General features: G+C 34.0%; 1 protein-coding gene across 1 annotated transcript in view; it reads left to right on the top strand.

Moving 5' to 3' along the window:
• WASHC4 (WASH complex subunit 4) overlaps positions 1 to 20,058 on the top strand; it is a 53,807-nt gene extending 33,749 nt beyond the window's left edge. The window contains exons 23-33 of the mRNA XM_054574593.1: positions 1,170 to 1,244; positions 1,516 to 1,620; positions 3,851 to 3,985; positions 5,293 to 5,401; positions 8,796 to 8,862; positions 9,475 to 9,561; positions 12,279 to 12,426; positions 14,364 to 14,460; positions 15,107 to 15,303; positions 15,627 to 15,726; positions 17,919 to 20,058. Coding sequence (XP_054430568.1) covers positions 1,170 to 1,244; positions 1,516 to 1,620; positions 3,851 to 3,985; positions 5,293 to 5,401; positions 8,796 to 8,862; positions 9,475 to 9,561; positions 12,279 to 12,426; positions 14,364 to 14,460; positions 15,107 to 15,303; positions 15,627 to 15,726; positions 17,919 to 17,986 — 1,188 coding nt within the window. The 3' untranslated portion in view covers positions 17,987 to 20,058. The remainder of the gene's footprint in view (positions 1 to 1,169; positions 1,245 to 1,515; positions 1,621 to 3,850; positions 3,986 to 5,292; positions 5,402 to 8,795; positions 8,863 to 9,474; positions 9,562 to 12,278; positions 12,427 to 14,363; positions 14,461 to 15,106; positions 15,304 to 15,626; positions 15,727 to 17,918) is intronic.
• The last annotated feature ends 1,514 nt before the right edge of the window (positions 20,059 to 21,572 follow it).

Here is a 21,572-nt window from a genome sequence, read left to right as displayed (position 1 = left end):
AGATATAATATATAAACTTAGATACCTTAGGGAAAATGCTTAAATTTATATATTTATAAATGTATTTGTTCTTACAATGAGAAGTGCAAATAAGCATTTAACTTCCCTAATTCAATGAGCTATTTGACAGTATGGCATTATCTCATGAGTGCAAAAGTTTGTTCTCAGTTAATTTGCATGTAATTCTAAGATAATCCAGATATTTACCTCCCCCCCCAAAAAAAAATTCAGTTCCAGAATTTAAGGATCATAATTTTTCCTTCATTCCACTACATACAGGGGGACCATTTCTGGGGTCTGTATGTATATCTTTTCATTCATTTATTTATTTAACATTTACTGAAAACCTGCTAGGCACTGAATTATGTTTAGGGTTACAGAAATAAATAGAAACAGTCTCAGCTCATGTAATTACAGACTAGTGAGAGAAAGAATGAGTAAACAAAGTTTTAACTTGGAATTTGAGAAAAGCTGTAATGAAAATGTTATCAAATGGGTATTCTGAGCCCTAATTAGAAAGGCTATAGAACAGTTTATACGATACCATTAGGTATTAGAGAAATAACTGAAGATTGATGGATTCTTCATCATCCTTAATGAAGAATTCATTAAAAGCAGTCTAGCGTAATTAAAAGAAGCATAGGGATTTGGAATTAGACTTTCAAAAATCCCTGTCTTCTGCCTCTTCCCAGCTATTTGACCTTGGAGGACTCCGTTAAGCTTCATCTTCAGGTGTGGAATTTAGAATAACACCTCAATTTTTGAGAATTACTTATAATGAACCTTGCACATTGCCTGAAAAATAGTAATTTATAAATATTACCACATATCCTGACTATCTTTCAGAATCTGGCCATTAGTTTACTTTGTAAAAAATAGAGAAAAAGTCACCAGGGAGACAGAACTATCCCAAGAATGGTGGGGAACTGATTGTGAGTCATGGATCTTTGAATATATATACTTGTTCCTGTGTATACAAAAGGGATAAGATAACAAGCAGCCAGTGACTGTACATGTTAGAAGGCTCTTGTAACCTTTGGTCAGACTTTTTGTATAGCTGTTTTTTTAAATAATTAAAAAACATTGGGAAATGTAAACTGTAAGTCACTATATCCATACAAGTCTAACTATCTTCAATGAATAATAGAGCTATGTGGATTGTTTTGCAGGGTCTGGATGTTTTGGAAATTATGAGAAATATTCATATATTTGTGTCTCGATACCTCTATAATCTGAACAATCAGGTGAGTGGGTTTTAGAAATTTTTTTTTTTATAATGTGAGTGGCTATATAGTAGGAAGGCTGAGGGGTAAAGAATTGATTCTCAGTAGTTAAAATTGGTAAAATAAAAAAATTGGAGATCATCTTGTTTATTCCTTTAATTGTATTATCTTCTTGAATGACTTTCTAATTAAATTATCATTAGTGAAATAGATTCTAAAATTTTGTTTGGATAACTGACCAGTGATTGTGTTGGATTGTGTTGTTATTTAGCATAAATTTGTTTCATTGCAGATTTTTATCGAACGAACCAGCAATAACAAACATTTGAATACTATTAATATTCGGCATATTGCTAATTCAATTAGAACACATGGCACAGGAATCATGAATACAACAGTAAGAATCTTTTTTAGGGGTTTGGGTGGGTAATGGGCCCCTGTTTAATTTGGTACTGTGGAAAATAGTTTTCTCATAGAATATTCTGGTCAGTATATGGTGTCTTTATATTATATTGGAATTTCTATTTTTCTGGTTGGTGTAATTAAATGTCTGGCACTAAAATTGTGTTGGATGTGATAGAAGCTCTGTGATACAAAAGGCACTTTAGAATATCTTTTCAGGGTCCTTATAAAAAAAAATTAGAGATTTGAGGGCATCAGCATAAATATATATATATCTCTATGTGGATTGTCTGATATTCTCTGAAAGTTGCTTTTGAAAGCGAATCATTGGTAGCAGTTTATTCAGCATCACTCATGCTCTTTTTGGGGGGGCTTACTAATTATTTGATATCCATAAAAATAGCAATTTACTAAAAGTGTTTTGAATCTTAGAAATTGGCATCAGTCACTTGAGGAAATCACTTGAATTTGTATGCTCTTTTTCCTTCTGTGGAAGAAGAGAACACTTTGAATTCACCTGGTTTTCAGGGCATACTTAATTTCTCCTTGAGAATACAAAGAATGTGAATGCTTAAACAGTAAAATGTTATTAGGCATATTTGGGAGTAAGGGAACAGGGAAAGTTATGTAACTGAAAAGTTACATGGGGAAGTTGGTAGTATATAGTAGGGGAACTTTTGAAGTATTTGAGTTAGTAAATGATGCAATTAGAGTTCTGTAATATAGTGATTATCAATATGGAAATGAGACAGAAAAGTCAGAATTTCAAATTTAAAATGAGTCATCCATGTAAAGGTCATGTCTAAAGTTTAAGGATAAATAAACTATCTTATCTAGCAAATATTTATGTAACAGACAGTTGAGCACTTTTTTTATATGTAAGGCTCTGTGCTGGGCTTTAGGGTAAGTGAAACAGACATATTCTGTCATAGGAATTACAGTCTGGCAAGAGATATAGTTGTTAATCAGTTAATCACATTAATGAAAGTAAATTTGTAATGTCTGATGATATCAAGGTAGCACAGAAGAGTAAGATCAGAGGCTGGCACAGTTACCCACTGTTAAGAGTGTGAAAGATTAAGAGGAGACCACTTCTACTATGACCTCTACTAAGAAAAAGGCAGTGTTTTAGCCACAAGGAGAAATTATGAGAAAGCACCCATTTCTACAATTAGGTAAATGAAGACCTAAAAACGGCGTACAGCCCTAGCTGGTGGGCTCAGTGGATTGAGCACTGGCTTGTGGACCAAAGGGTCTCCACTTTGATTCCCAGTGTACGGCACATGCCTGGGTTGCAGGCCAGGTCCCCAGTAGGGGCGTGTGAAATGCAACCACAACTACACATTGATAGTTCTCTCCCTCTCTTCCCCTCTCTAAAAATAAATTTTAAAAAGTCTTTAAAAAAAAATGACATACATTTGCTGAAACAATTAGTATTTGAGAGTGGTGGGAATGGAATTTAGTATAGGGCTTCCATCTGTAGGTCAGAATTAATCATATGTTATTTTGACTTTAATCTCAGCTCAAATCATACTTTCTCAGAGTTTTTTACTCATGGTCGGGGCCTTTTGTTTTTCATTCTCAAAGCACCCCCATATCTCAGTTTAGAAATTATTGCAGTTGAGATTTAATAACTTATTTAATATAAACTTGTTTAAAATGTCTGTCACTCCTGTTAGACTCTAAACGTCATGGTGACAAAGGACCATGTCTAACATGAGAGCAGGCTCATTGCCTTGCATGTACGAGGTACTTGGAATAATTACTGATAAATAATTGAATGTTTACTAATCTTCCTTCAGGAAAGTTCAAAGAGCCCATGTTTCTTTCTTTAGTACCATTCTAGACATGAATACTAGTAATAAGTAATCTTGTAGATGGAGAAATATAGAAAATTCTGTCTGTAGTTTATGACTTAAACACTAGATTGTTGAATCTGGTTTTGTGATTCTCACTGCTGAAGTTCTTTGTCCTACTATGAAAGTATTTTCTGCTTCTTTTTTCCCTTTTATAGTAGAAATATTTTAAGGGGAATTTATAGAAAGTTCTGTAAAGTTGGGCAAAAAAAATTTTCATTTATTTAGGTATTTCATGTCCAATGTGAATTAGACTTTATAAATATTAGACTTTATAAAGTCTCATATAAATTAGATTTTATAATAGAATTGTTATTCAGTAATACTGATTTAAAATTAATTTTTATATTATTTTTTCCAATTTCATAGGTTAATTTCACCTACCAGTTTTTGAAAAAGAAGTTCTATATATTTAGCCAGTTTATGTATGATGAACATATCAAATCCAGATTGATTAAAGATATTCGGTTTTTCAGAGAAATCAAGGACCAAAATGATCATAAGGTATTTTACACAATATTTTTAAGGTAGTTCAGTTCAACTGTTGTGTGTATAGCAAATGTTAACAAAAATGGAGTAACACTGTACATACTGTTTTGCAGTGTGGTTATTACATGTTAGTACATATAGATCCACCTCATTCTTTTTAAGAATTGATAGTAAGGATGTATACTGAAACTTATGTAACTTTCTCCTACTGATGAATGTTTAGTTTTTTTTTCTGACTTTTCCAGTGTTACAAACAGTGCTACAGTAACGTCCTTACATATTTATCTCTGTGTATTCAGAGACTATTTCTGAAAGATAGGTTCCTTGAAGAAAAATTTCTAGGACAAAGAATATAAGTATTTAAAATTCTGATACATATTTCAAGCACTCTAAAATATGGTACCAATTAATATCCCAACCTATAATTTATGCCAGTGTTGTTTTGTCTTCACTGTCCAGGCTGACTTTTCTCATAGTGAGATGAAGAATTCTAAGTGCTAATCGTATAGAGACATATTGCCTCTTGGGTAGAGAACCAGCAAGCAGTCTTAGATGGCCGATATATTTGATTTGCCACATCCAGAACTATTTTAATCACCCTTCATAAGCATCACTTAGTTCCAGCTCTCTTCTATACTACTTGGTGGTTCTCTTCCATGTCAAAGCAGAAAAATACTGCTTTTTAGTAAAATAATAAAATTACAGATTATAGTTACCAGTAGAGAATTGTATTAACTATCTGATTTTTATTGGAACAGAAATTAACTAGTATTCAGAGAAATAAATAACCATGCTATTGTTGTATAAGAATTGTTTCCATTTGTTATTTATAAAAATGAGTTAATAATCTTTTAATGACCTAAGACTTGAAAAATTTTACTTATGATGGTTACTAGAAATTTTACCTTAGCCAATATGTGTTATTTGGGAAGAAGTATGTTTATATAAGTTCCTAATGCCTATTCAGCCCACAGAAATGCTTTAACACATCTCTGAACAAATATTCCAGAAAGAATTGTTCTCTTTTTCTATCTGAAAGCGTAGTTGGGTGTTGGGAGACTAATAATGGTGGTGGGAAACTTAAGTTTGGTGGCATTAATGATTATTCCCCTTAGCTAATGTCAAAAAATTTTATTTTATACTGACCTTGAACATTGGTAGTCTTTGTGCATTTTTTATTAGACTTGGATGATTTTTTTTTCTTAAGCATAATGGAAGTGCAAAATTAGAAAGAAAAGTGGTATTAGTGTGGTTGAGTTGGTAGGCATTTTATACATTAGGGGTCTTTGTTCATAAAGGTAATCTTTAAATTATCTCTCTAGTATCCTTTTGAAAGAGCAGACAAATTCAATCGAGGCATCAGAAAACTTGGAATAACCCCAGAGGGACAAAGCTACCTTGACCAGTTTAGACAGCTCATCAGCCAAATTGGTAAGTTATTATCACAGTGTTGGGAAAGAGAATCTATCTTATATATTAAATATCTCAACAAATAATTTAATACGTGAGTGTCTGAGTTCGGCTTTATTCCACTAGAGAACTTTGTTTTCTTACCAAAAGTTTTTCAAGTATGATTAGACTGTTGGTGCAGAAATAATTGAAAGACTGTGAACTAATATGATAAATAAAATCTTTCAATTAAAAATATATTTAGCCTTGGCTGGTGTGGCTCAGTTGGTTGACGTGTCCTCCCGTAGACCAAAAGGTTGTGGGTTCCATTTCTGGTCAGGGTACCTGCATCGGTTGCAGGTTTGGTCCTCCTGTCGGGGTGTGTATGAAAGGTAGAAAGGTAGCCGATAGGTGTTTCTCTCTCACATCAGTGTTTCTTTCCCTCCCTCCCTTCTCTCTCTCAAATCAGGAAGCATGTCCTCAGGGGAGGATAAAAAATATATATGTTTTGTAATAACTAGTTCATCTCAAAGATGATACTTACAATAGTCAACTGGTAACTGTTTATTGGGTACCTACTCTGTTTAAGGCACTGTTTGGGCTTTTAAAAGAGCTTACAGCCTAAATACAAAGGTATAGAATATGTGAAAAGTTAACTAATACGTTAATAAGTTACATACAAATTTAGTTAAAGATGAAGTGTTAAATGTTGTAATTCTGTGCTATGCCATTTCACATTTACTTATAATTTCTTGAGTTGTCTTTCTGCCTTACATGTAGGACTTGTCTTCTGAAATGAGTTTATTTGGAAACAAGAACTGCACTTAAAAGTAATCATAATTAACAAAATTTTATACTTGAGTTTTTCACATATATTATATAAACTTTTGGAGCAATAGTTCTTAACTTTTTTGAGAGTCCAATGAAAAGTCTGGATTGATTCCTCCAGAACAACACACACAGTTTTGCATGTAATAACCATGTGGTTCTGTAGTTAGTCCGTGGGCCTCAGACTAAGCTGTTTTTCTAGAGCACTGTTGTGGAAAACTTCATTTGTTCACATACCAGTACCAGAGGTTTTTCCCCATATGATTATTGCCTGTATCATTATTTTATGTTTTTATATTTCTAAAAAATGTAATTTTTCTTCCATGAAATAATTGTTAATTCATGAGGTTAGAATGCTAGTCATTTTCCCCCTAATACACAGAAAAGAATAATGTCAGTGTTACCTCAGTTGCAACTAGGATGCATTCCATGGTTAGGGAATAATAATTATCCTTTTCATTTTGTTCCAGCATTTCATTCTTTATTTTCTTAAAAAATACAAATTCTTTATCTCTGCTTAAAACATTGTAATGTGTTTTTGATTCCATTTAGTATCTTGAGAAGGAATAAGGAATCTCAAAGCTGGGAGCAAAATGGGGAGTTCATTTATCTAATAACCTGACTGCTGAAATAACAACCATCACTTACATTTATTGAGCATTTCCTTTGTGCCAGGTTTGTTCTGAGTGCTTATGTGTTCTAACTAATGTAAAACTCAGTGCTATGAAGTATTATTTCCACTAATTCATTCCATAGATAGTTATCGAGGACAAGAAATGTTTCTAAGTGTTGGTGATATATATGATGATAAACAGTCTCTGCCCCCTTAATTTAACAGATGAGGAGTCTGACATACAAGGCTTATAACTTGACTGAGGCCTTATATCTAAAAAGTGTCAGAGTCTAGATTTGAATCCAACTGGTATTTCTGAGATTTGCTCTTAATTGCTACTCAATACTTGCCTTTTAGAAGCACATTTTGATCAGCCAGATATTGGTCTGACAATTTGGAGGAAACAAGAAAACTAGATATTTGACTTTTCTAAGATGCGTATTGAAACATTTTAAAGTCATCTCTCATATTGGAATAGGCTTTAAAGTAGATTCAGTGATATGTATTTTGAGGGTTGTTAATAACATCAGATGAGTTAGTATGTGTATAGCAATTGTGAACTTTTAACTACTTCTCACCTTTTTGTCTGTTCTTTCTTCTAAGTTATTTAAATTCAGTTGTGCAGTATATATATTGAACTCCTACTATGTGCCAAGACATATTGGCTCTAGGAATGGAGCAGTGAAAACAAAAGCTGTATCATGGATTTGCAGCCTTGTTGGGGGAGACACAAACAAAAAGATAGATGTCAGTGATGAGTGCTGGGTAATAGATGTAATGGGGCCTGGGCAGTGCTACTCAGTAATGTTCAGAAGCTCAAAGGAGGTGACATTTGAACAGGGACTTAAATAACTCAAGGGAATAAGCTATGTGTATATTGAGGGAAAGAGTACCAGGCAGAGAATACAGTAAGTTCAAAAGCCCTGAGTCTGTTCAGTATTTTTGGGAAATAGTTAGGAGCTAGAATGGAGTTAGTGAAGATGTGAGTGGTGAGCCATGATATCAGAACAGCATCAAGGGACAGGATCATACAAGGCTATGTTAGGATGTCAGTTTAGATTTTATTGTGACATGGAAAGCCATGGTAGAGTTTTCAGAAAAGAAGCAATATGCTCCAACTTAGTTTTAAAAGAACCACTGACTGGTATGTAGACAAAAGATTGGCGGGGAGTGGGGGTGAGATCATCGGCAGGGAAGGCAGGGGCCCCCCCCCCCCCCCGTTCCGCTCTGCAGGGGTCTAGGCAGGATGGTGGTGGTTTTGGAACGGGGTGAAAGCTGGGGAGCTGGCGAAAGGTGGTTGGACACTAACTACATTTTGAAGGCAGAGCCAAATAATTTGCTCATTGACTAGATAGAAAGTGTAAGAGAAAGAAAGGCATCAGGAATGATTCGGGGCATTTGGTGTGAGAAACTGGAACAATAGAATTGTCAACTTCTGGAAAACAATATAATTGGAGGGGGTAAAGATCTTGAGTTTGACTTGAACATATTAAATTAAAAATAATTCTTAGCTGTGTAGGTGTAGGCATTGGATTAAAAAGCTTAGAGGAGCAGTTGATGTTAGAGATACAAATTTGAGAAGCATCAAATAAAGTTTTCTGGTAACACTTTCGGGGGGGCGGTGTGTGTGTGTGAGAGAGAGAGAGAGAGAGAGAGAGGGAGATACAGACACTGACTTTGTCAATATTAGAGTGGGAATTTTTGATATAGTAAAAATTTTTTTACTGCCAGTATTTAGTTTATCAAATAAGTTAACATTTGTTTTTAAAGGATTTAATATAATGTATATAAGTATATAAATTTACATTTTAAGGGCACAAATATGTAAGTTTATTTTTATGGAGTAAGAACGGAAATAAAATACAGCAGAATCTTTTGGTTCTAAGGAGTGGACATCTTGTAATTGACTACTACATATAACTATATTCCTGATTATTAGAATTCAGAATTATTTATATAAATATCTGATTTTTTTTTGTGTGTGTGGTTTTTAAGGTAATGCTATGGGCTATGTACGGATGATAAGATCTGGTGGCCTTCATTGTAGCAGCAATGCCATTAGGTATGGATGCAAACGTTTTGCCTTGTTTATGCCATTTAAAATTTTTATGTCATTCAAATCTCTTGTAAGATTGTAGAGATTTTTTTCCTTGCTGATGTACTGTATTTTGATATAAAATATGGAAGAAAGTCAAGGAACATATGGCAAGGACTCATGGACAAAACCAAAGGGAAAGAGTTGGGGGAAGGAGCGGGGAGGGGGCAAGGGAAAGTGGTGGGGGGTAGGCAGAGACAGATGTATTTGAAAAAATAAATAAATTAAAAAAATAAGTAAAATATGGAAGAAAACCATTAATTCTACTAGTTAAAATGTTTTCTTAAAATAAAACAGACTTGAAAATCTTTATTTCTCTTCTAGTTATAGTTAATGTATTTTATCAGTGCAGTTTATAAATGGTTTTAAAATTATATGATTTTAAAGATTAAGATTTGATTATTCATATGTAAAATTCAATTTTGGGTCAGAAGTGGTGATATTAGAAATAAAACTGAAACACAGTGTTCTTTTTCAAATATATAGTTGAAAAATTTAGAGTCCCATAGTACTACTTTTATGTTTCAATTGTACATACTTATTTTGCCTTAATAAATTCTTTCCTGAATTCTCATGCAGGTTTGTGCCTGATCTTGAAGATATTATAAATTTTGAAGAACTAGTAAAAGAAGAAGGTCTTGGAGAAGAAACATTAAAAGCAGCAAGGTAATTTAATTTTAGAATAATCTAAATTTGGAGACTTACAGAGTATATGATTATATGAAACATAAAAGAAGAAACTAGAGGGTAATATATAAACTTTTATGTCACTCTTTTTATTATACAAGTTATAGTCTCAGTTTATGAAATATGTTTTTTTAAGACTACAGTATTCTGAGATCTTTCCAACTTCACTAAAAGGAGATCTTTTAGAACATGCTGTTTAATATAATAGCCAGTAGCCACACGAGGCTGTTAAACACCTGAACTGTAGCTAGTCCAAGTTGAAATATGCTAAAATGTGCAGTACATAACTAATCTTGGGGGATTTAGTATAAAGTGCGTGCCAAATAGCTCATTAATAAAATTCATTTTACTTGTTTGTTTTTACTTTTTTACTATTTCTATTTGCCAACACTGCTCTAGAACACCAGTCTTCGTTTAGAGGAGCCTAGGACAGCACTGTCCAGGGCTGCCGCGTGTCCTTTTGGACACTTGAATGAGGGCTAATGGTACTGGGAACTGAATTTTAAATTTTATTTCATTTAAATTTAAGTAGCTAATGACCATCCTACTGTTTGCAGATCTATAGATTTGAGTCAGTAGTGATTTTGGAACACAATTTGAAACTTGAGAGAGGCTTGCAGAATTGAGGAATATTCTAGGAAACTAAGTTTTGTAAGTGATATAACAGTTTATTGAGACGGACATGAAAGGGCACCCCTGGACGAAGTGGAGACAGTTTGAATTTCAGAAAGAGTAATGATAGAAATCAGTCATAATCATTGAATAAAATATATTAAATACATTGAGTAAAAACAAACAAACAAACAACAAACCATAAGTAAGTAATAAGAAGAAAGGTTGTAGGAGCAGAGGGAAAGTTCCTTTTTACAGAAGAGTACTAGCTAATAAGGAAGGGATGAGAAAATTTTGGGGAAAAACATCACTGTTTTGCAGTCACCACTCTAATACTTGAAATCAGACAAAAGTCATCAATGAATTGTAGGGCATTTTTGGAGAATAGAGTATTTCATAAAAAAATTATCCCATAAACTGCTTATTAATAACAAAAAGGAAAACTATCTTTACAGTGGAGAGATTGCTATAGTTCACCTTAACCAAGGGTTCAAACTTAGCCTTCCCAGTAACAGGACATACTGACATTATGTGGTCTCTTGATGCACTGTAGCAAGTACCTGTATTATATTCTTGCCAGAAATGTTTATTCCAGATTTATTATGAAGAGACCATTGGAGACATTTAGAATGTTGGGCATTCTACAGAACGAACACCTGGTCTTGACTCTTTAAAAATGTCATGTCATGAAAGATGAAAAAGGCAATGAGACTATTTTAGATTAGAAGACTAAAGAGGCCTGATGACCAGACGCAGTGGATGATCCTTAATCATATCCTAGATGAGGAAAAAAAAGCTAGCAATAAAGGAAGGACATTTGAGGGATAATTGGGAAAATCTGAACATGTATTATATATTATTTTATTTTTAGGTGTAATAATGTATTATGGTTTTGTAGGAAAATGTCTTGGTTCTTAATAGATTCATACTAAAGTGTTTATTGGCTGAGCAACTTTTAAATATTTCAGGAAAAAAGAACAAATTTTGACAAAATGTTAAATGGTGAACTAATTGAAAGGTACACTGGTGTTCATTATACTATATTTTAACTTTGATATGCTCAAAATTTTTTTAAATGAAAAAATATACTAGAAAATGCATGTGTGCATTTTTGTGAGAATAAGGTCCCAACATAGATTTGCTCTGAAATAGCCTGTTGTATAGCTTACTTCTTTGCTAGATTAAAGAAGTCATGAACAGTTAATAAGCTGTTTGAAATCACATGCCCCAAAATGATTGAACGAGTTTGCGGCTTGTATATCAAAGAAGAAAATCAGACCATTTTACCTCTTATTAAATGCTATTATTCTTCTCAAAATTGACCTTTTAAAAATTTTTGAAGAAGTTCAACAGAGTAGAATGTTGTCTTTTAAGATCTCCAGATTTGTGCAAAGGAATAGATGGCTAACATCAAGTGAAGGAAAGTTCATGGCAGGCAAAGTCAAGGACTGGTGAGGTTATAATAATGAATTGATGACCTGACTGGAGAGTGAACTCTTCCAGAATGAGGAGGAGAACTGGAGCGGTCTTCAGAGTCCGAGATAAATTAATGTAGGGTAGTGGTTTAAAGGTTAATAGATGCCTGCTTGCAGAGGGAAGTAGTTAAAGTAGATGGATATGGTTGGATTATGTGAGTCTCAAAGGAGAGATTTTTTACTTTCTAGTGGGGGAATAATCATTTGAAAGTGGTAGTAGCTATACATGAGGGATGCAGGAGAAAAAGCAGTTGATGTTTCTGGAGGTTGAACGGGGATTCCAAGTTCTTGAAAAAGAACAAGGTGTCAGTTGAGGGAAGGAGGTGTAGAGAAGAAGCATTAGTGAAAAGATTTAAGATAAAGAGGAATCTATTTAAATGAAATGGAGTTCTACAGGGCTCCTTTTGGGAAGAAGAAATACCAGATTCAAAATACTTTAAATACCAAGATGACCCAAATATTATACTTAGGGACTAAGTTTAAACAGTACTGCTCAGCTTCTGTCAGTAAGAAACTTAATTCATTCTGAATTCCAAGAAAATTTACTCAAAAATGTCTTAAAATGTTTCATACTTCTGCATGCCAAGTAAATAAATTTTTGCATTTTAGGCATTTGGATTCAGTCCTTAGTGATCACACACGAAATTCTGCTGAAGGCACAGAGTATTTCAAGATGCTCGTAGATGTTTTTGCACCAGAATTTCGAAGGCCAAAGAATATACATCTCCGAAATTTCTATATCATTGTTCCCCCTCTGGTGAGTATTTTTAGTATCCAAAATGAATTTTAAAAAGTATTAATAAATAGATCCAGTTTCTCTGCAACAGGGAATGCACACGGACTGTATTGCGGCCTGGTTGGAGGTAAAACTAAATGTGATCTCATTGAATGTGGCCTAGAATTTTTCACTTACTAGCTATGCAGAATGAGACTTAAAGTTAAGATAGGTTCTTATTTATTAATAACTGCCAGAGAAACCTACTGTGATTTAAATTACTTGAGTGTACACTATTTTTATATGTGTGTGTGTGTGTATGTGTAATATGTATACACATAATTTCAGGGCTAAATTATACCACATAATCATTGTAAGTGATTGATGTAGACTAACTTTAATCACATCATGAAGTTATTTCTAACACATCTCTTAAAGGCATTGTGTTAGAGGATAACTTCTGTCTATTCAGTAGTAAATACTACAACTAGACTAAATTTTCAGTGCTCCCTCATTATAGTATATCACATGTGCTCTAATTCTGTAGTTACATCCAAAATAATTCAAGTGACCTAAAATTGCATTATAAAAATAGTTGTTACAGTAGAGAAAATGGAGTTCAGAGATGAGGAAAGCACAGGGCCCAGCAGAAGTAATGCCTGTTTGAGTGTGTTTGGTAGGATAATAATATGGGTGTAATAATGTATAGTTTTAATTTGCACATTTCACCTAAAATATCAGATGGTGTGCTTGAGTGTGATACTGTTATGTTAGAGAATTACATGCTTATGATTTTGTAATAAAAGATTTTTTAATAAAAACAGGGCACTATTTGTGCAGGACCCTGTATATATTAGCAATAAGAGTAATTTTTCCCTTAAGGTTTCTACATAAAACTGCTTTTTATTTTTTTTAAAAGATTTTATTTATTTATTTTTAGAGAGAGGGGAAGGGAGGGAGAAAGAGAGGGAGAGAAACATCCATGTGAGAGAGAAACAGATAGATTACCTTGCATACATGCCCCAACCAGAGACTGAACCTGCAACCCAGGCATGGGTCCTGACTGGGAATTGAACCGGCAACCTTTTGCATTGCGGAATGACATCCAACCAAGCTATACCAGTTAGGGCTCTTAAGTCTGTACTCCTTTAGAGCTGTGCTACCATATGTAGGTACAAGTGGCTACTTAAATTTAAGTCAATTGAAATTTTATAGAATAAAAAAATCCAGTTCCTCAGTTGTGCTAGCTAGCTACATTTCAAATGCTCATTGGTCCTATGTGGTGAGTGGCTTATTGCATTGGACAGTGCAGGTATATAGCATGTCTGTCACTGCTGAGAGTGCTGCTGTAGATGTGACCTCATGGTATTTAATATTTTTTATTGTAATTAATATAGTAAGCATCAATAACTCTGTTGAATAAATGATATGATTAGAGAAGGTATTGGAGGTGCTGAATTTTAAGGGAGCACTTTTTGGGGGCATTCATTTATACAAATGACTACTAATTCTTTTTAACCAAGAATATGATAATGGTATTTTAGAATAAATTGGGTAGACAGAAGTAAGGCTTTCCATGCCTAAAAGCACTTAATGCTTTGATGTAGGCAGGCCTACTCTTCTGAATTCAGCTTTCACTTAGAGTACGACTTTGGGCAAGTTACTCAGCCTCATAGTCCTCCTGTGTAAAATGTGCATGATATGTCATGATGACTCTAAAGACACTGGGCTTGGGGTAAGTAGTGATTGGGGGCGGGGGGGACTCCTTTTCAGAGAAATTGCGGAAAAGAGTCACTCAGAGAAACACTTGTACCGACTGTGACTTCTCCAGCAGACTCTTAATGGAAGCAAGTGTTTCAAATCAAAAGGACAGGAACCTCGAAGAGGTCCTATTTGTAATTATTGAAATCTCTGTTTTAGAAACTAAGTTCTGAAGATTTTTTAGCACTTTCTCTAATACATTGTTAATCTCTTTTTAGACCCTCAACTTTGTAGAGCATTCCATTAGTTGCAAGGAGAAATTGAATAAAAAAAATAAAATTGGAGCTGCTTTTACTGATGACGGCTTTGCCATGGGTAAGCTTAATGGAATTGTTTTCCCAACAACTTTATGTTCACCTTGTAATGGAATTGTAGAGAGATTTGCTTGAGAATAGGTCTGTGTTCTCTGTTGATTTTTCATGAGCAATGTTTACTGTTCAGTTTATTTTTTTAGCTGGGTCATCTGATTGATACTTGTTCTTCAAATTTGTAACTCTCATTCATGCCCCCTTGGCATTACTAATCACTTAGTGTATTAATGATACACTAACAGTTAGTATATTATGATACTAACTGTCATCTCCAGTATGCTGGAACTAACAGTTAGGCTTTGCTCCACAGTTTTAGTCTCTTGGGTTTAGTTTTCCTGGTTTCCCTGTCGCTTCCTTCGTTGCTGTCTGGGCGGCATCGGCACTTCGTCCTGCCCTTACAGCTGTGTTATCTCCAGGCGTATCTTCACAGCCATGCCATTTCTTTTTTCTTCCTTGTTTTTCATTCTTTTTACTTTCACATCTCTTTTATTTTGTTTAAGGCGAAACTAAGACACATTGCTACACTTATTTATGCTATACAATGTAATTTAAAAGAGAATTAATTCAAAATGCTTAGCCAAATTACTGGCGGAGTAGGACACAACTTCCATACTCACTGTATTTTGCTTTGGTTTTGCTAATGACTGCAGGCGTGGCTTACATTCTAAAGCTTTTGGATCAGTACCAGGAATTTGACTCGCTTCACTGGTTCCAGTCTGTTAGAGAGAAGTACCTGAAGGAGATAAGAGCAGTTGCTAAGCAACAGAATGTGCAGTCAGCTAGTCAAGATGAAAAACTACTGCAAACCATGAATCTTACCCAGAAACGATTGGATGTCTATCTACAGGTTAGAGGAGGGTAATAGTTAAATCTGCTTTGACTTTTTGATATCCATCACTTTTTGATATCTAAAAAAACATAAATTATATGAAAACCCTCCATTTTAACAAGTGAGATAAGTAGAAGTAATTAGAATATATTTTAAAATGAATGGTATTTGGAAGCCATTTGATCAGATTTTAAAAATGGATGGGTTACTTAGTTCAGTTTCTGTATTTGTGATTTCTACTAGAGCTTTTTAGAAATAATAAAAAAGACATTAAATATAATTTTAATATTTTGCTATAATATTTTCAGCTTTTATTTCAATTTTTTTTTTTATTTACTTAGGAATTTGAATTGCTCTATTTCTCACTGAGCAGTGCAAGAATTTTCTTCAGAGCTGACAAGACTGCGGCTGAAGAAAACCAAGAAAAGAAAGAGAAGGAAGGTCAGTGAATGGCTTAAATTTGGAAAGACCAATACATCTTCCTGTAATAGTAGACACTAAATCCCCATTTTGTCTGGTCAGACTTCCAGGTTCCTTTTCCTTTTGAAAAATAGTAGACTAGAAATGCCTTTAAAAAAAATAAAGCCTACATAGATCATTTGTGAAACTGAAAAGAAAGTGACATAGTATGTGTATTTCATTCTGGGGTAACACATTATTCAGTTTTATTCATCTTCTCTTAAAGTTAAATGAAGTAACAAACTTAGTGTTTTTTCTTTTCATCCCTTACTCTATATCAGATGGGAAGGAACAGTTTAGAGGAGGGACACTAAATGTGGCCAGAGTCAGAGCTGCTGATGACTGGACAGTGACTGAATGAGATGGGACAGGTGATCAAGAAGGTATAAAAGAGTCGGGGCCATTTAGTGACACAGGAACAGCCTCCTGCTCTCCTCTACAGCCAGGCCTTGGAGAGTTAGTGTGGAATATAGCCAAAGTAACCGATAGTCATGTCAATGAACTTGGGTCATTTAAGGAAAGGATTCTGTCCGTTGTATTACTGTGTAGGATGGTGGCAAAATATTTATATATTTTAATGTTTAAGAATGTTGTTCAGTGTGTTTTACTTAAGGACCCTGCCATCACACATTTCTTTCAGATTTCAAATGTAGGGACAGTTGTCTTCCCCAAGAAATGGATGTTTCCTTTTTTCTGTTGTGGAAATTATGTAACTTAGGTTTTCCTCTTTGCTTGGAAGCACAAAATGAGGTATAGCAACTGAGTTGAAAGTTTTCGTGTTTGTTCTTTTTCCTTTTTTCTTATATTTCATAAATTAAAACATAAAACTTATATTTCATAAGTAACATGTTTTCATTAACATTTTCATTAATCCTATTTTGTCAAATTAAAATTTTTTTTACATTGAATAGAAGTGATTTAATTGGATAGACCACTTATATCAACGACCTCATTCCCATAAATTGAATGTCACTTATTGGTAAGGAGCATATGCAGTCATTTTTGGAATCTAGACTGAGTAAATAATAATTGTGTGCTTGAAAAATCATTTCAGGCTGTTACCTATTAAATAAAAATATGTTGCTATTATGTTTCGGTTCATTTTCAAGGCTAAGATAATGTTGGTAAAGCCATTTGGAAGAATTTCGCATAATCTAAATTACGAAGTAACTCAGTTATTGCATAGGTTCTGTTCAAGGCTTTTTATGATGCCAGAACCTTGTCTCCAGTTCTTTAATTTATTTGAAGGCCTAAAGCACTGACACAGAACAAACCTTTCACTCTTAAGTGGAACACCTTGATTTGGACTGATTTTACTTATTTTTAGAGAGAAGGGAAGGAAGGGAGAAAGAGAGGGAGAGAAACATTGATATGTGAGAGAGAGATCAATCATTTGCCTCTTGCGTGCCTCCAACTGGGGAACAGCCTGCAACCCAGGCATGTGCCCTGACTGGGAATTGAACTGGCGGCCTTTCACTTTGCAGGCCGGCACTCAATCCACTGAGCCATACCAGTCCAGGCTGGACTTGTTCTAAAGGAACTCCAGGGCTCTTTCTGGTTGATGGACATCACTCATATGACTAGATTGTTCTTCTGTTTTAGGACTCTTATTTTAGCTAAAGCTTGCTCAGGAATGAAGTCAAAGTTGTGGAATACAATAGTCAAATAGTTTTTCTCTATTAAAGAAATACGTGCTTGTGACATTTTGCACAAAAAGCCAGGAATTCATTTTATCACAATCATAATAAGTTGCTTTTAAAAATAACATGAATACAAGTGAAAAGTTACTCATTCTGGACAATTTTATATGTGAATTTGCAGCCAACGTTTCTCTCAGTAACTTCTTACACTGGAATAGCAGTTCTTTCTTTGGCTGCAGGTAACTTGCTTTCAAACATGCATTGTTAATACCCCCTCGCTCCCAGATGCTGTTCTGATCTCACAAATCCACTCCCTTTACGAGCCAGTCAAAACATTACATTTGCAATATTTAGCCTTGATTTTTTAAAAAAATTAAGGTAACCTAAGTGTAATTTGTGATATTAAATATTTGGTAGATGCAACATTTTCTGAGGTTGAAATTTAGCAGTGCAGCTCTTCTCAATTTTTATTTACTTCTTCAATTTTTAAAAATGAACAAATTTATCCACTATTATTTTCACCTATACTTCCAGAGGAGACTAAAACAAGCAATGGAGATCCGTCCAGTGGCACCGTGTCTGCAGATCGTGTTGTCAAATGAGACCGGTGGTACGCGGCGCCCCTGTGAAACCGCCAGGATGAGTATTACTGTTGCCAGTGACGTGGATGCTAGTGAGCTAATGAAGTGTTTCCTGGGCCACATCTCTGGGGACTGTTGGAACTCTCTAGGGCCGTGCTCTAAAGATAAGTCCATTCTTCTTCGAAAGGCTCTACTTTCAAAGGTTGAGAATGAGATTTTGAAGTTGGATTTTCTCCTGGACTTTAGGCTGGAAGATGTGCCTAGGAGGTGAGGTTCTAAAAGGGCCAATCCAAATTCCTCAGCTGCCACAGATCTCTCGTCGTCTACATGAATGTTTAGAATTTTATTTGCATGGGTCTTTGATCCATTTTTGTCCAGTCATTGGATATTCAGTGCATATACTATGTACAGCCAGTAAATACATGTTTAAATAAAAGGAATTTAGCCTGAAATTCATGAAGCATACATATCAGTATTCTTCTAAAAGGAATATATGAAGATGGTTTTAATAATAGAGATGAGGCACAGGTGTGTTATGTACTCTTTATGTCCAGTATAAACTGACTCATTGTTAATTTCACGTGACTCACAAGCGCTGCTGATGTCTTTGGTGAGACATTTTATAACTAGTTTACATTGCTTTGAGAACATTTAACCTCTACAACTGCTTTAAATTTAAGATTTACTTAATATACAACATGGAGTAAAATTCAGATAAGCCATAGAGTCCTGCTTGAATCTTCACTTTTGGTTGAAGGCACTATGTGCTATCAGAGAAAATTGAATGAATTCTAATTTTTACATCCAACCTCAGGTTTCTTCTTCATTAGATTGAGTTGAAATCTTGGTAATGGTTTGGGCAAAGTTTTTCTTTAAACCAAGTCTGATCTAAGACATCAGATTAAGCACTGTGCAGGTTCTTAAAAAATTACCACTGTGACAATAAAGTTCTAATAAATTAAATCATTTACTGCTTTACAAAGTATAGAAAGATTTTGAGTAAATTTAGCTCCCAGCAAACTACTAGATTTATTTTTGTAAAGTTTTATGTTAATGGTTAAATGGTGAATTGTGGCCTATACTCTTTTAATATAACACAGTCATATCTTTACAGTGAAAACAAGAAAGTTTAAAATTTTACATGTAATACTAAGAGTATTTTCAAAAATTTGATTTTCCATTGCAGTTGCCTATTAAACATTTCTTCGGGTAAATCCTGAAAGTAATTCTAACAATGTTTGATTTTCAGCTTTTGGAACAGACGTACAATGCCCTATGTTCATTGGTTACAGTCACGACTAGTTTCCTAGCCTAAGATAAATGCTATCATTGTTAAAAGTCAGAAGAAATGAAATAGGAAACTTTTTTTAAAAATTATGAACTACAAAATTATGGACAATGATGAATTAAAGGCATTTAATATTTGTAATTCATTCTAACTGTAGAAATGGCCCTAAAGCATGCTGCATAATTAATAATTTATATTTTCATTATTGTGAATGTTTATGTTAATGTCCTTGCATTAGATTGTATCAAATTTGTCACCATTTGATAGCAAAGTTTTGCTTTTCTGTTTTTCTTGTCTAGCTTCCCTAAAATCATCTCTAAAAGGGATAGAAAAATGTAATTAGAAGAGAATCAGATGTCTTTGTTCATACACATCATTTATTTTACCGATAATAGGTAGAGTTCATGTGCTGACCATATGGATACCTACAATTGAGATGATAGGTTACTATTTTGCCTTTAGTTCAAAATAATGTCACTGCATTCTGGGTAAGTTATAGCAAGGTCACATATTTGAAATCTCTGAACAGATGAAGCATATTTAAATATTATTAAAGTTCTGAGAAACAGGACGTGAGTGTTTCACACCTACGTTAATATACACATTTGGATGATGGTTTTCCTTGCTAACATATTAATGTTAATATTTTCATTTTTTAAGACATACTGTAATTTAAAATTAGCGTGAACATTTGTTGTAAATTCACTGAAAACTTAATGTTCAAATTCTCAGGAATTAAGTCCTAACCATATAACATTGTCAGTTCTAATTAAATTTTGTAAAAGATGGCAAGTTTGTTACTTGAGTCGGGGGGCCTCCCTCTTCCTCAATTCTAACAGACTATATAATATGTATAATAAAACATTAATAAATATAATTTCAAAAATTTACTTCCCCTGGATGTTTATGTTCAAAATTATTTTAAAACAGTATTTAACAATAACTTTTTTGGAATTCCCTTTAATCTTGCACATAGCAAGGAATTTCAAATATAAGATTGGCATTGGCTCCTTCCCCATGTGTCCCAAGAAAAAATCTTGTTTTCCTTCCTTTTTACCTTCTTGATCTTTTCCATTGCTTGCTATTTTCATATGAAAAGAACCTACATGAATAATTTAAAATCTTAATCCTGGGAACATTAGTTTGCAGTGTCTGATGTTAGAAATAACTGTGGTGCCATTTGCAAACATGCATTGACCTGAAACAATAGTAAAGAAGCGCTTTTCAGATTGGAGACCAGAGACACAGGCCTTTTAAATAACAGCAGAAATTGTTCTTGGTGAAGTCTGATGCTCCTTTTCTGAGGGAGTACATTTTTTAAGATTGTGGGAAAGATGAGATAATACCATCACATTCATTATCATGTTCCTCGTTCATGCTGGGTTGGCTAAGTGTTCAAAGGTAGACTTTAACCAATGTTAATAATTTTAGTTCTTTATTTACGTAAAGTTGCGGAAGTTTAAGAGTGATGGTATTTCTTCAGGAAGTGTTAATGCTACATTAAACAAAAAAAGAAAACAAAACCCAAAAGAAAAGGTTTTTGGATGTTAGGAATAACAGGTTATCAAAGATTTCAGTTAAAAGAGAAACCAGAGTAAGTGGAAATCTGAAGAGATTAAGTAAAGTCATCAGACTTTCGGTGAATTCAGAGATGGTGATGGCAGAGTTGGAGTTCAGTTTATATAAGAAGTTCTTACATATTGTATTATAATATAAAAAGTCTATAGGCAAGTTTATGGATATTCTGTTTTAATACGTTGGTTCTTTACCACCTTGTTTACTTGATAGTTCCAGTAGTTCCCATTAGTGGGCACATACTGAGAAAAGTAGATGAAATTTATCTTCCAGTCACTATAGATCTGATGTCATCATTCTGGGATCTTCAAGGACTCTACATTCTCTAAGACATGTAGGATCTGTGTGTGGTGAAACATTCCATAGTAATGCTCATTGTTAAAGTGAGGGAAAAGAGGTTAATACTTTTATACCCTGAAGCACTATCTATAACAAATTTTTAAAATTCACTTATTTAAGTGAAAAAAGAAACTAGAACCCCCTGGAACCACCAGTCTGTATCTATGAGCTGCTTGTTTTTTTTTTAACTTTTTTTTTTTTTAAGATTCCACATGTAAAAGAGGTTATACGGTACTTGTCTTTCTCTGACTTATTTCACCTGGCATAATGTCCTTCAGGCCCATCCATGTTGTTGGAAATGGCAAGACTTCTTCCTTTTTTTAATGGCTGAAGAATATTCACTGTGTTCGGTATGCCACAGTCTCTCTACCCATTCATCCATTGATGGACTTAGGTTGTTTCCAT

Source organism: Pteronotus mesoamericanus, unplaced genomic scaffold (assembly GCF_021234165.1).
Source record: "Pteronotus mesoamericanus isolate MK-2021 breed Mesoamerican mustached bat unplaced genomic scaffold, CSHL_Meso_final contig_263, whole genome shotgun sequence".
NCBI classification, from domain to species: domain Eukaryota; kingdom Metazoa; phylum Chordata; class Mammalia; order Chiroptera; family Mormoopidae; genus Pteronotus; species Pteronotus mesoamericanus.
This window is presented reverse-complemented; position numbering and strand designations above follow the sequence as displayed.